Raw genomic sequence first — 14,222 nt, forward strand, 5'->3', positions numbered from 1 at the left:
AAATACCCTCAATTTGGAAATGCTCACGTATCACTCTGTTGCACAAAACCGGCAGTGAATTGGATCCTAACAATTACAGACCCATTTCCATAATCTGCTCTATAGCAAAGATTTTAGAAAAATGTATCTACAAACAACTGTCCGACTATCTCACCAAATACAATATTTTATCTCCTTACCAGTCTGGTTTTCGTTCAGATCACTCCACAACTGCTTTATTAAAACTCACTAATGACATACTATGCATCTGATAACAGCAAAATTACAGGAGCAATCTTTATTGATTTAACGAAGCATTTGATCTAGTCGATCGCTATCTTCTCTTGGACAAACTGTATTCTATTGGTCTTTCCCGTAATACCCTACTGTGGTTTAACTCCTACCTACATAACAGAAAACATTGTGTTGCAATACAAGGTAACAACTCAAGTTTAACTGTGCAGCAACGATGTGTGCCGCAAGGCTCAACTTTAGGTCCACTTTTGTTTTCTATTTTCATCAATGACCTTCCTTTAATTTTTTCTGATTGTACTAGTGTTCAACTCTACGCAGATGATACAGTTTTTTACACATCACAAACTAACTTGTCAAAAATACAGTCAATTTTAGAATCAAACTTCAATGGTCTTCAATTCTGGCTTGCAGCTAACAAATTAATCCTCAATAAAACAAAAACCTATGCAATGCTCTTTGGTACTTCTCAGAATATTAAATCTAAAACAAAAAAATCTACCTTACAATGTTACTTGTCATGACAGTACATCACTGCGTAGAGTTGAACACTTCAAATACCTTGGTGTATGGCTTGATCAACAACTATCTTTCAAATGTCATATAGATAACATCACAAGGAAAATTAACTTTAGCATGGGTGTTCTTTACCGGAATAGAAATAGTTTTACATTTACAGTAAAAAAAAAACTAATCTCACAACCCATACTACCCATAATGGACTATGCTGATATATTCCAGCCAAAACGACCCTTGTTCCGCTTAACACAATTTACAATCGTATATGCAGATTTGTTCTTGGCTGTTCATATAACACTCATCATTGTATTATGTATGAAAATCTCAACTTCCCTTCTCCCACAATAAAACTGTTTATTTTTAAATGGATTTACTTTAATTATTGTAGTCTATTTTTGATGGTTATGAGATATTAACAGCAAATTATTATAGCATGATCTAGTTACTAATGTGTAAGGCCAAACAGTCCCAGACCAATTTGTTTATTGAGAACACACAGCCCCCAGCTGTCTCACCCAGAACATCCACTCAACAGGTTAAACTGGTCATCCCCGCACCTCGAAGGAGCCAAATGCAAATTATTTAATCAGACATGCAGACGCCACACACACACACTCACTCACTCACTGACACACACACACACACACACACACACACACACACACACACACACACACACACACACACACACACACACACACACACACACACACACACACACACACACACACACACACACACACACACACACACACACACACACACACACACACACACACACACCCACCCCTGATCACAAGACCATTGTTGATTAAAACCTGTTGATCAAAGGCTGTGTGACTCAGACCAGCTCATCTTGAAAATAGGGACCAACAGATTAGATATAAGAACGATGTCTGACCATTGCTAGGGACGCAGTCTAGTCGAGACTGTTGTCATGGAGGGACCTATCGTTTGCTGTGCTGTGAAACCTGTGCTTTGTCTGCTGAATAAATCACCTTTTCATCAATTTAGCCATTGCCTCTGAAACCAATCTCCAGTTTGAATTCTTCCTGGAAACCAGCGCTCTCTACTCACTAAATATACCTCATTATCCTCAATACCTTAAACAGTATAATATATATTATGGTACCTTTCACTTCTAATTATTAACTTCGTCATTGTACTCAACACTTTTTTTCTGTTCCAAAAACCTTTAAATCAGCTGGTAATTTTTTGTTTATGTTTAAAGCTCCATCCGACAATCTACCTGTCCACATCCGTTTAACATCATCTTTTAAATTGTTTAAAACTATGTTGTCCTCTCACGGTGAGACTATCTGCTTATGCTTTGGACCTCAATAGCATAATAAGAGATAGATTAACCATTGCTGGTGTTGCAGTTCATGTTCTTGTCGTTGTGTTGTTGTTGTTGACTGTTGTATGCTTTTTATTTTTGTATTATTTTATTTTATTGGCTGGCGTTGCTTACTCTGTTGTTTTGTTGCTTTTGTTACTGTTTTGTTTTGTCTTTTTTGTTTGATATTTGTTGTTTGTTGTTTTGTTATATAAGATTGTCAAATAACTCTGTATATTGTCTTTGCGGACCCCCTTGAAAACAAGATGGTTTCATCTCAAGGGGAATAAATAAATTTCAATCAAATCCACAATAAAAGTTTGACTGGGACGACGTTTGGACAAATGCTATATTAGTATCCCGCAACCCTAATCGCCAACAAATAGATTTTAATTATATTCATAGGACGTATCTCACACATAGTAACTGTTTGCTATGGGACTGGTGGCTGACTCCCGGTGCACTTTATGCTCTCTAAGAACCACTGGCACGTATATGCATATGGTCTGGGATTGCCCACCAGTGGCCCATTTCTGGAAATCTAATATAGCAGCTAGACTCTCGGCATCTGTAACATATCGATTCCACTCACGGCAGCAACATTACTTCTAAACTATATATCTTCTCTACCAACATCCATACAACTAGGGTGACCATATTTTGATTTCCAAAAAAGAGGACATGCTGGCCCCAGCCTTGAGAAACATAATGATACTCAAAGTTTACTCAAATATGCCTTATTGTTATACTATATTTAAAGTATGCCTCCTCTGTATGGATAGAAAATGATTATTTATATTATTTTATATAGAGTTGTTCCGATACCGATACCAGTATCGGAAATGCCGCAGATACTGCCTAAAATGCTGGTATCGGTATCTGCAAATACCCTCTAATTTTGCGCTCCGATACCACGTAATTTATCAACAACACTGCGGTCTGCTGTGAGCATTATAAAACAAACGCGTGTTTAACCGACCATGAATTAAAGTGTCAATGCTGTTTGTCATTTTAACAGCAGGTACTTTCTTAAATGCCATCCTCCCGACAGAGCGGTGTTGACGGGGAGCTCTGATGGGTTCGCTTGGTTGTGTTATTAGCATTGAACAGCTAACCGAAAGCTAGCATTAACTAACGTTAAAGGTTTAGCCATAACGTTACCTTGGCTAAAGTTGGGGCTATTCATAATCCAGCAATAATGGCTGCAGACCTGCAAGCAAAGTACAGCAAGTTGGCAAAGGAGTATTCCAACGTAAATCACATTTTCACCAGTAACGTTAGTCTTTCCATCTCCCGGTAGCTCATGCTAGCTAACCTAGCTCACGTTAGCGTCGTCACTGAACCACCTCGCATACACAATTAATGACATGTTGCGGACAGCCATATCGGTGACAATGTTTAGCTTTTAGTGCCAAATGATAAGAGTCTGAGGCGGAGTCTCAAAAGAGAATGTTGAATATTTATTGTGCAAAAATCACAACAGATCCTCTGCTTCAACGGAGCCTTCTGAAAGCAAGTGCAGCAACGAATAATGTCCGTGTGGATCATTGGAGTAGGGTATATCTGCAGTGCTGCAGCCCCATACTCTGATTAATGATACTAATACAAATCTATACAATCACCTGTTGTTGAATAAATACCATTACTTTCTAGTTATTACTAAAAAACAGTATATATAAAACAGTAGCTGTATAAAAAAAGATTTATATAAATATTTTTAATAAAAAAAATGTTAACGTATGCACTGGTATCGGATCAGTATCGGTATCGGCCGATACCCAAAGCTTAGGTATCGGAATTGGATCGGAAAGGAAATTTGCATAACTTTCTATTAGTGAACATGACATATTTATTACCTATGTTTTTAAACCAAAAACATTTTGAGGCACTGTTACATTCCAGAATGTGGCTGTTGTATGTTTGAACCAATTGGTGCATTCCCCGCCACACGCTTTTGGAGCAAGTATCGATCTCATCACGCAGCTGTCACAGTTTGTAATTAGCGCCCCTGAAGGCTTTATATACACAGACCTTCTTGCTATCGTTGTCGGGTCGTTCTGGAATACAACTGCCTTGCCTGTTTTTTTCCCGTCGCTGTTTCCTGGTCTATATTCTCTCCAGGACCTTTCTGTGGAGAACTGTTTGGAGCTGCGCCTTGTTACCCGTTACGCGTTGCACTTGGGTGAGTGGAATCAAACCCCTCTGGATAATTTGGATTGTGTGTTATTGAAGAGACACAGAAGATATCCTTTTGTTTGCTCTGGATAAGTTCTGATTGTGTGTTATTGAAGAAACACTGAAGAGATCATTTTGTTTGCTCTGGATAATTCTGATTGTGTGTTATTGAAGAAGCACTGAAGATATATTTTTGTTTGCACTGGACTCAGCCGGATTGTGTGTTATAGAAGAAGCACTGAAGACATCTTTTGTTTGCACTGACTCTGCTAATTGTGTGTTGGGGAGAACTCTGATACCTGTCTCTTTCTCCGTTTCCCACCTCGAGGAAGAGCTGGGAGTATCTGCAGAGCCGCTACAACATCATATGCCAGATTCCCACCACTGTCGCCAGGAGGATTCTGCAGAGCGGCTGATGACTCTGCAGTCTCCCCGTTTGTTTGATTACTGTACCTATTCCATCTTTTGACTCTGTAAATAAATACGCCCTAGCATTTGGCTAACTCTGAACTTCCTGTCTGTGCCGTTGCGTTTGAGGTCGGTTACAAACCATAACATTACGACCCGACCATGACGACCTCAGCCGACACAGACAGGGTCAGAACAGCGTTGGCGGTCCAGATTGAGTTAACCAACGACCACAGCCTACAGCTAGGTGCGGCTGCGGCTGCTGTACAGGAGCTCCGAGACCAGGTCCTGCCTATTCAGGAGTCCCTTGGCTCTCTGGCTAGCCAGCAGACAGCCCAGGGTAATCAGCAGACTAATATTCTCCTCCAATTACAAGCGCTGAGTGAAGCCGTTAACACCTTGCTTGTAACCCCACCTACTTCAGGAGCCTCGGCCGGAGCATCACCCGCAGCCCTGACAGGCCCCGCGCCTCCCGATCCCGCACCTCGGGAGCCCCGTCTCTCCGAACCACGGTTGTTCGATGGTAACTTCGAGGATTGTGCCACATTCATCATGCAATGTGAGTTGGTTTTTCGTCATCAACCCAGCCGATTCACTTCAAGGGGAGCCCAAGTGGCTTACATGACTAACTTGCTCTCAGGCCGGGCAGCCCAGTGGGTCACTGCCTCCTGGGCAATGGGGGCTGATTTCTGTTTTTCCTACCCAGACTTCGTGGCTGAGCTCCGCAGGGTTTTCCACCACCCAGCCCGTGGCCAGGACCCTGGAGCTCGGTTGGGCACCTTCTGGCAGGGCAGTGGCGGGGTCACCGACTACGTGCTGGAGTTCAGACTGGCGGCAACGGAGAGCGGTTGGAACGATCAAGCGCTTCGTCTCACCTTCATGAGGGGGCTCAACGACGCTGTCAGGGACCAGCTCGCGACCCGTGAGGAACCTGAGTCCCTCGAGGACCTATTCAGCCTCGCCATTCGCATCGACGGACGCCTCCAGGAGAGAAGACGTGAGAGAACCCGACAGGTCCAGAGGTTCCCCAGACCCCCCGTACTCGTGACAGTACTGCGGTCCGCCCTGCTCCCAACACGACTGGTGGTTCCTTCCCCTCCCGTTCGGTGCCCGGGGAGGAACCCATGCAGCTGGGACGTTCACATCTTAGCCAAGCTGAACGGGAGGCGAGGTTCAGGTCCGGCCTTTGCCTCTACTGCGGTCGGGATGGACACCGTATCGCCAACTGCCCCACCGGGCCAAAAGACCAGGCTCGCTGGGACCCAGGGAGATCCTGGTGAGCCGTTTTTCTCGTTCCCAGAGCCGTGCACCACCTAGCCGTCTGATGAGCGTCACCCTGGCCTGGGCGGACCAACGGGCCACGGTGGAGGCACTCATTGACTCGGGTGCTGACGAGAGTTTCCTAGACTTCGAGTTTGCTACCCGGGCCAACGTTCCACTAGAGGACCTCGTGAGGCCATTGGAGGTGTTCGCATTGGACCAACACCGCCTGGCTGACATCACTCAACGCACCTGTCCTGTCCTGCTCACCATTGCTGGTAACCACGTTGAGAGACTCCAGTTTTTTATCACCAGATCCCCTCTTGTCCCAGTAGTCCTGGGCCGGCCCTGGCTCGCGCTGCACGAGCCCCACATCGCCTGGTCCTCCGGTACCATCAGGGGGTGGAGCTCCTCCTGTCATGCCCAGTGTCTTCAGGCGGCGTCCTGTCCCTCGCCCCGGAGATCCGTTTTTGAGCCGCCTCCGGACCTCTCGACCATACCCCCCGAGTACCACGACCTTGAGGAGGTTTTCAGTAAGTCCAGGGCTCAGGCCCTGCCGCCTCACCGGCCTTACGACTATGCCATCGACCTCCGCTCAGGGGCTCCCCTTCCCGGCAGCCGCCTCTACAGTCTGACCGTCCCTGAGAAGGCAGCGATGGATCAATATATCTCTGAGTCCTTGGAAGCAGGACTCATTCGGCCTTCCTCCTCTCCTGTGGCGGCCGGTTTCTTCTTTGTTGGGAAGAAGGACGGAGACCTTCGACCCTGCATCGACTATCGCCAGCTCAACGAGATCACCATTAAGAACAAGTACCCTCTTCCTCTCATGAACTCCACCTTCGAGCCTCTCACCCAGGCTACCGTCTTTACCAAGCTGGACCTCCGGAGTGCCTACCATCTAGTCCGTATCCGAGAGGGCGATGAGTGGAAGACCGCCTTCAAGACTCCCAGGGGCCACTACGAGTACCTGGTAATGCCGTTCGGCCTCACCAACGCTCCGGCGGTATTCCAGGCGCTCATGAACGACGTCCTTCGTGACATGCTGGAGGAGTTTGTGGTAGTATACCTAGACGACATCCTCATTTTCTCCAAGACCCTCGAGGAACACATCCAGCATGTCCGCCGTGTGCTGGAGCGCCTCCTCCACAATCGGCTCTTCGTCAAGGCAGAGAAGTGCCGATTCCACTCCGACTCCGTCGATTACCTGGGCTTCATCGTGGAGAGAGGCTTGACCCGAGCTGACCCTCGCAAGATCCGGGCCGTGGAGGAGTGGCCGGAACCCACCTCTCGGAAGGAGTTACAGAGCTTCCTCGGGTTCGCCAACTTCTACTGAAGATTCATCCGGAACTACAGTCAAGTGGCGGAACCGCTTACCAGGCTGACCTCTCCCGCCCTGCCGTTGGACTGGTCCCCAGCGGCGTGTGCTGCGTTCCGCTCCCTCAAGAAGAGGTTCACTTCCGCCCCGATCTTGCTCCATCCAGACCCCAAGAGACAGTTCATCGTAGAGGTGGACGCCTCGGATACTGGACTAGGAGCTATCTTATCCCAGCGGTCGGCAACGGACCAGAAGGTACATCCGTGCGCCTTCTACTCGCGTCGTTTCCTCCCTGCCGAGAGGAACTATGACATCGGCAATCGGGAGCTGCTGGCGGTTGTGGCTGCCTTGGAGGAGTGGCGTCATTGGCTAGAGGGGGCCGAGGAGCCATTTACCATTTGGACGGACCACAAGAACCTGACGTACATCCGTGCTTCCAAGCGCCTCAATGGCCGGCAGGCAAGATGGGCCAGCTTCCTCAGTCGGTTCGACTTCTCGCTGACGTTTCGTCCTGGTTCCCGCAACACAAAGGCCGACTCCCTGTCCCGGTTACACTCCAAGGGGGCTCCAACCACTGAGGACCCGACTCCCATCCTCCCAGAGGCCAGGGTGGTAGGAGTAGTCACCTTGGGCATCGAGGGGGTGGTAAGGCGTGCCCTACGCTTCCATCGCGCTCCAGGCAATGTACCGGTTCATCGTCTCTTCGTCCCCGACTCGGTCCGGTCCCGGGTCCTCCAGTGGGGCCATACCAGCCGGTTCGCCTGCCACCCGGGCGTTCATCGCACGTTCTCCTTCCTGGCTCGTCGATTCTGGTGGCCCACCATGAGGAACGACGTCAAGGAATTTCGTACTGGCCTGCGCAGTCTGCGCCCGCAGCAAGGCCTCCCACCAGGCACCCTCCGGGCTATTGCAGCCGCTTCCCATTCCGAGCCGTCCTTGGTCCCATGTGGCGTTGGACTTCGTCACGGGTCTTCCTTCTTCCCAGGGGAACACGTGCCTACTGACCGTGGTGGATCGGTTCAGCAAGGGGGCCGAGACGGCGGACCTCCTGACACGCCACGTGTTTCGCCTCCATGGTTTTCCCCAGGACGTCGTCTCGGACCGGGGGCCCCAGTTCACTTCCCAGGTATGGCGGGCTTTTTGCAAGGGATTGGGGGCAACGGTCAGTCTTTCCTCTGGTTATCATCCCCAGACTAACGGACAAACGGAGAGGATGAACCAGAGTGTGGAGTCTGCTCTTCGGTGTGTGGCTGCCAAGAGACCCGCTTCTTGGAGCCGTTTCCTTCCCTGGGTCGAGTACTCCATCAACTCCATGGTCAGTTCCACCACCTGCCTCTCACCCTTTGAGGTATCCCTGGGCTACCAACCCCCTCTTTTCCCTGCACAGGAGTCGGAGGTGGCAGTTCCCTCCGTACAGGACCACCTCAACCGGTGCTGTCGGGTCTGGGAGATCACCAGGACTGCGCTGCTCCGGTCATCGGAGCGCGCCAGTCGTGGGGCTGACCGGCGCCGGGTCCCTGCGCCGACGTACCACCCTGGGCAGAGGGTGTGGCTTTCCGCAAGGGACCTTCCACTTCGGTCCTCGGCCAAGAAGCTTAACCCCCGGTTCGTTGGCCCTTTTGAGGTTCTGAAGGTACTCAGTCCGGCGGCGGTGAGTCTTAAGCTTCCTGCGTCCATGCACATTCACCCCGTTTTCCACGTGTCCCGGGTTAAGCCTGTCTCTCTCAGTCCCCTGATGCCTCCTGCTCCGGAACCACCTCCTCCCGAGATGGTGGACGGTCACCCCCAGTGGCAGGTCCGCCGGTTGATGGGCGTTCGACGGCGGGGTCGGGGGTTCCAGTACCTGGTGGACTGGGAGGGGTACGGCCCGGAGGAACGGAGCTGGGTCTCCCGCCAGCTCATCGTGGATCCCGGCCTGATCACCGACTTCCATCGTGCCCATCCGGGCGAGCCGGGTTGGGCTGGTCGCCGGGTGGCTCCCGTGGAGGGGGGGGTACTGTGAGGTTTGGTCCGTTCCCCGCCACACGCTCCGTTCCTTTAAGGTACTATGTTGATTGATGCATTCCCCGCCACACGCTCCGTTCCTTTAAGGTGCCGTGTTGATTGGTGCATTCCCCGCCACACGCTTTTGGAGCAAGTATCGATCTCATCACGCAGCTGTCACAGTTTGTAATTAGCGCCCCTGAAGGCTTTATATACACAGACCTTCTTGCTATCGTTGTCGGGTCGTTCTGGAATACAACTGCTTTGCCTGTTTTTTTCCCGTTGCTGTTTCCTGGTCTATATTCTCTCCAGGACCTTTCTGTGGAGAACTGTTTGGAGCTGCGCCTTGTTACCCGTTACGCGTTGCACTTGGGTGAGTGGAATCAAACCCCTCTGGATAATTTGGATTGTGTGTTATTGAAGAGACACAGAAGATATCCTTTTGTTTGCTCTGGATAAGTTCTGATTGTGTGTTATTGAAGAAACACTGAAGAGATCATTTTGTTTGCTCTGGATAATTCTGATTGTGTGTTATTGAAGAAGCACTGAAGATATATTTTTGTTTGCACTGGACTCAGCCGGATTGTGTGTTATAGAAGAAGCACTGAAGACATCTTTTGTTTGCACTGACTCTGCTAATTGTGTGTTGGGGAGAACACTGATACCTGTCTCTTTCTCCGTTTCCCACCTCGAGGAAGAGCTGGGAGTATCTGCAGAGCCGCTACAACATCATATGCCAGATTCCCACCACTGTCGCCAGGAGGATTCTGCAGAGCGGCTGATGACTCTGCCGGAGGCAGTCTCCCTGTTTGTTTGATTACTGTACCTATTCCATCTTTTGACTCTGTAAATAAATACGCCCTAGCATTTGGCTAACTCTGAACTTCCTGTCTGTGCCGTTGCGTTTGAGGTCGGTTACAAACCATAACACAACATTGATTTGTGGACTGCGGCAGCCGAGGTGGTCAAAAGCTCAATGTAGTGGTGGAGTGGGGGTGGGGGTGGGGGTGGGGTGTTGGTCCTGGGGGATCCGGCGGTCTTGGGGGGGGGGGGGGGGGGGGGGGGGGGGGGGCAATAGTAACAGGTTGACAGGTGAGTAGGCCTATACCTCATACTCTACAATTTCACATATATTTGACTTAATAAAATAAATTCAAGCACATTGTGCATTTGCGTATACGTTTTCATACGTTTCTCTTCTTTCAAAAAGTTGATGTGCTCTTACAGAGGGAAATGTGATTTTGGTGGAGTATAGCTAGGTAAGGTCGCTGTATACAAACATAACGTGTTCGAGCCAATCAGCAATACCAACTGAGTCACGTGACTAAGTTACCTCCTACCTGCGAGAGCTGCTGCGCTAAAAGAAGTACAACAGGGCTCTATGGAGAAACCATGGCACTCCCCTGACTAAAAGTAGTTTCAAATGGCTGGATGTCATAGCCAAATCAGCATGGCTGTGAGTGTGAGTCTTTCACCTTTTACATATCTAGCTTTATTGGCATGGATTGATTGTTTAGATCGCTAGCATGGCTAACAAATGCAAATATATTGTAGTCTGCCCTGTTGTTCTGACCAGGATTACGTTCCTCTCTGCTCCAGTGATGCGTGCCCACTGAGTCTGACATATTAATATACAGCGAACAGGTCTATCACAAGGCACCTGCAGGAAGTGGATGTTGTCCTCGGTCTCGAGGATCTGCCTCAGCTCCGCTTCCCTCCTCTGCAGCTCCATGACCTCCTGCTCCAGACGCTCCACGTAGCCCTCGGCCTGCGACATGGCCGCCTGCAGGTTGGCCTGGATCAGCTGGTGGATCTCGGCGTGCCAGCGCTCCACCGCCTGGAGCATCTCGTGGAAGGTCTTGTCGCTCTCGGTCTGCGCACGATGGGCGTTGCTCTGAGGGGTGGACACTCAGGTTTATGTTTATTTAGGATCCCCATTAGCTTTTGCACTTGACAAAAGCTACTCTTCCTGGGGTCCGACACTTAAAACAATACAACAATATTCAAGACATTACATCATTAACAACATCATTAACAATCTCATCCTCAGTTAAGGATGACAGTGTACAAGATACGTATCAGTATAAAGTATACAATTTTAAATAAATAGTGCTTCCTGAGCAGCACTCATCAACATAAATACAATTAACAACCGGTCAATTGGTTTTCACCGCTATGCCATAAGGCTTCAGTGCATGCTTGTGGTATTACATTTCTTTCTTGAAAGTAGTTTTGGATTCTATTTCAGCGAAGTAGCTTGACAATGAGTTCCATTCCATGATAGCTCTGTAAGTCACAGAAGATTTTTGTAGATTTGACCTGGGTTTAGGTGCCAGTAGATGGCCTGACATAGCTTGTCTGGTTCATGTGAAGTGTTATATTGTAAATAATACATTACTTTTATATTCTTTACGATGTATTTTTACGCTATGATTTGTTTTTACATTTTACTGCAGGATAATGTGTAAGATGTGCATGTTTATATCAATCAATCAATCAATCAATCAATCAATCAATCAATCAATCAATCAATCAATCAATCAATCAATCAATCAATCAGTCAAACTTTATTTGTATAGCACTTTTCATACAGTAAGTGGCAACTCAGTTGTGCTTCCCAGAAAAGAATTGCAAAGAATAATACAAATAATTTAAAAGGCAAGAAACAAACACATAATAATAACAATAATAATAATAACATTAAAAACAAATAAAAAAACAATGCTAAAAAGGTGTGTCTTAAGATTTATTTTTAAAATGTCCACAGATTCAGAAACTCGTAGATATGCTATGAGATAACATTGTAATCATTTGTATATATATGTAAAGTTCTTATTATTAATTAATTATGCTGATTATACGGTATGCCGTATGAATAGGTCTCGAACATATGAGGTCTTACCTTGAGAACGTCAACATTATGTCTGAGTTCCTGAAGCTCCTTCATCCTCTCCTGGATGATGTGCTGCACCTCAGACTGGGTCACCACCAGAACCTTCTGAAGACAGGAGAACACAGAAGTCAGCCAACACAACACCTCAGACTGTGTCACCACCAGAACCTTCTGAAGACGGGAGAACACAGCAGTCAGTCAACACAACACCTCAGACTGGGTCACCACCAGAACCTTTTGAAGACGGGAGAACACAGCAGTCAGTCAACACAATTCCTCTTTGTTCTCAACGACTAGAGTTATAATGTATGATGAGCTCCGTACTCTTCAACGAAACAATGGACCTCATTCACCAACATTGTCGTAAGTTTTCTCTTAAATAACCTCATTGGAAGTTCGTAAGAGAAAACCTACAACAGTTACCCCTGGATTCATCAACGTGTGGAGAGGCCAAATGATAAGGATAACTCAGATATGTCAGACAGACAGTATGATATATACTCATTAAACAGACCTTTTGTCATAAATGATTTCCTGTCAAAGGGAACATCCAGCCTAAAGAGAATGTACATTGTCTAAATAAAGGAAGGTATTATAGTCAAGCTGGCTTGACACTCAGTATAGGCGAAATAATGGACTCACATGCTTCTCAATGCGTTCTTCCTCTGCTGAGATGATGTTGTGGCCCCGGTGTTCTCGGACGGTGCACAGCACGCAGATGCACATCTGGTCGGAGCGACAGAACAGCTCAAGGCCCTTCTCGTGCTGCGGGCAGATCTTCCGGTCCAGGTGGCCCATCTCGTCCACCAGCTTGTGCCTCTTGAAGGTGGCCGACTCGTAGTGGGGCTTGACGTGCGTCTCGCAATAGTAGGCGAGGCACATGAGGCAGGACTTGACGGCCTTTTGGCGACGGCCCACGCAGAAGTCGCACAGCGAGTCTCGGTGGAGGTACGGGAACGGCGTGAGCTCCGGCAGATGCCGACGCTCCTGCTCCCGGTGGCTAACGTTAACGCTGGGCAAGTTGCGTTTCAGCACTGGCCGTGGGGTGAAGGTGGCGCGACACTGGGGGCAGGTGTAGACCCCGATGTGGTCATACTGGTCCCAGTAGATCTTGATGCACTCCAGGCAGTAGGTATCTCCGCAGGGGATGGTCACTGCGTCTCGCAGCAAGTCTGCACACAGTAGGCAATACTCTGAGTCTGGAGGCAGGGGGAAGCTGGACTCGGCCATCGCTCCTCCAAACCGATGTGGGAGGAACGCGGTGATGATTCTTTATTGTTGAGGTGATTCCTCTGATGTCTCTGATAAGTTACTATTGCTCAATAGTATTGTGCTTCCAGAAAAGGCAGTCCAACATTCCGACAAGAACTAAACACTTGTGTTATCCACCATGGTATAACACGATATATCCTATATAATGTAGGTCCAAATAAAGTAGACTTTAAGGAGGCTCAGATTAGAATTGTGTCAGCTATCCTATAGATGCAAATAAAGCAAAACCCCAGGCAGTCCCTCTCTGCTAGTATTTAAAGGTAAAGTTTTGTTTTTAGGGTAAATAAAGAGGAACTGCCTTCCCACAGAACACAATGTTTTCAGTACCTGCATGAAACTCACCTGTAACCATGAAGGAATCTGCTTGCCATGCAGGAATAAATACCGCTCAGGTCACCTCACATTCTGAAAGATGTTCTGCTGCTATTTTGATTTGATTATACCCGTATGTGATTGTTATTTAGCTCCCCCCCCCCCCCCCTTCCTATGAACCTACCTTTTGGTTGTAAGGTTGTACAGAGACAAAAAAAAAAAAAAAAAACACCAACAACACAGTGGAGCTGGACATAATAGCCAACTGACTGAATGATATTCACTGTTAATTCTATAAAGCTTTATCCAGAGACAACACAAATCAGAATCCACACCTCAGTCAATGGAGCACTCGGAAATATGCTGCAATATTTGAAGAGGATAACGTTATAAACAGCAGAAGAAGATGGAGAACAGAAACAGACTGACCAACAGGGAACTGCATCCAACCCAGTACAACCCTTGAGTCTAAGGTAAAGACACATTAAAATCACAGACGTGTAATGTTAATCTATTGA

The 14,222-nt window shown here is 47.7% G+C and overlaps 1 protein-coding gene across 3 annotated transcripts in view; it reads right to left on the reverse strand.

The window, feature by feature from the left end:
- ftr84 (finTRIM family, member 84) overlaps window positions 1–13,603 on the reverse strand; it is a 68,690-nt gene extending 55,087 nt beyond the window's left edge. For 2 of the 3 annotated variants that reach the window (XM_084318856.1, XM_084318855.1), the window contains exons 1-3: window positions 12,763–13,603; window positions 12,130–12,291; window positions 10,888–11,121 (exon numbers count right to left, since the gene is read on the reverse strand). In XM_084318856.1, the coding sequence (XP_084174982.1) occupies window positions 10,888–11,121; window positions 12,130–12,291; window positions 12,763–13,350 (984 nt within the window). In that variant the 5' untranslated portion in view covers window positions 13,351–13,603. The remainder of the gene's footprint in view (window positions 1–10,887; window positions 11,122–12,129; window positions 12,292–12,762) is intronic. The other variant, XM_084318857.1, reaches the window with a different exon arrangement.
- Between the last annotated feature and the right edge of the window lie 619 nt (window positions 13,604–14,222).

The sequence above is a fragment of the Notolepis coatsorum genome (genome assembly GCF_963971535.1).
Source record: "Notolepis coatsorum genome assembly, chromosome: 7".
NCBI lineage: Eukaryota > Metazoa > Chordata > Actinopteri > Aulopiformes > Paralepididae > Notolepis > Notolepis coatsorum.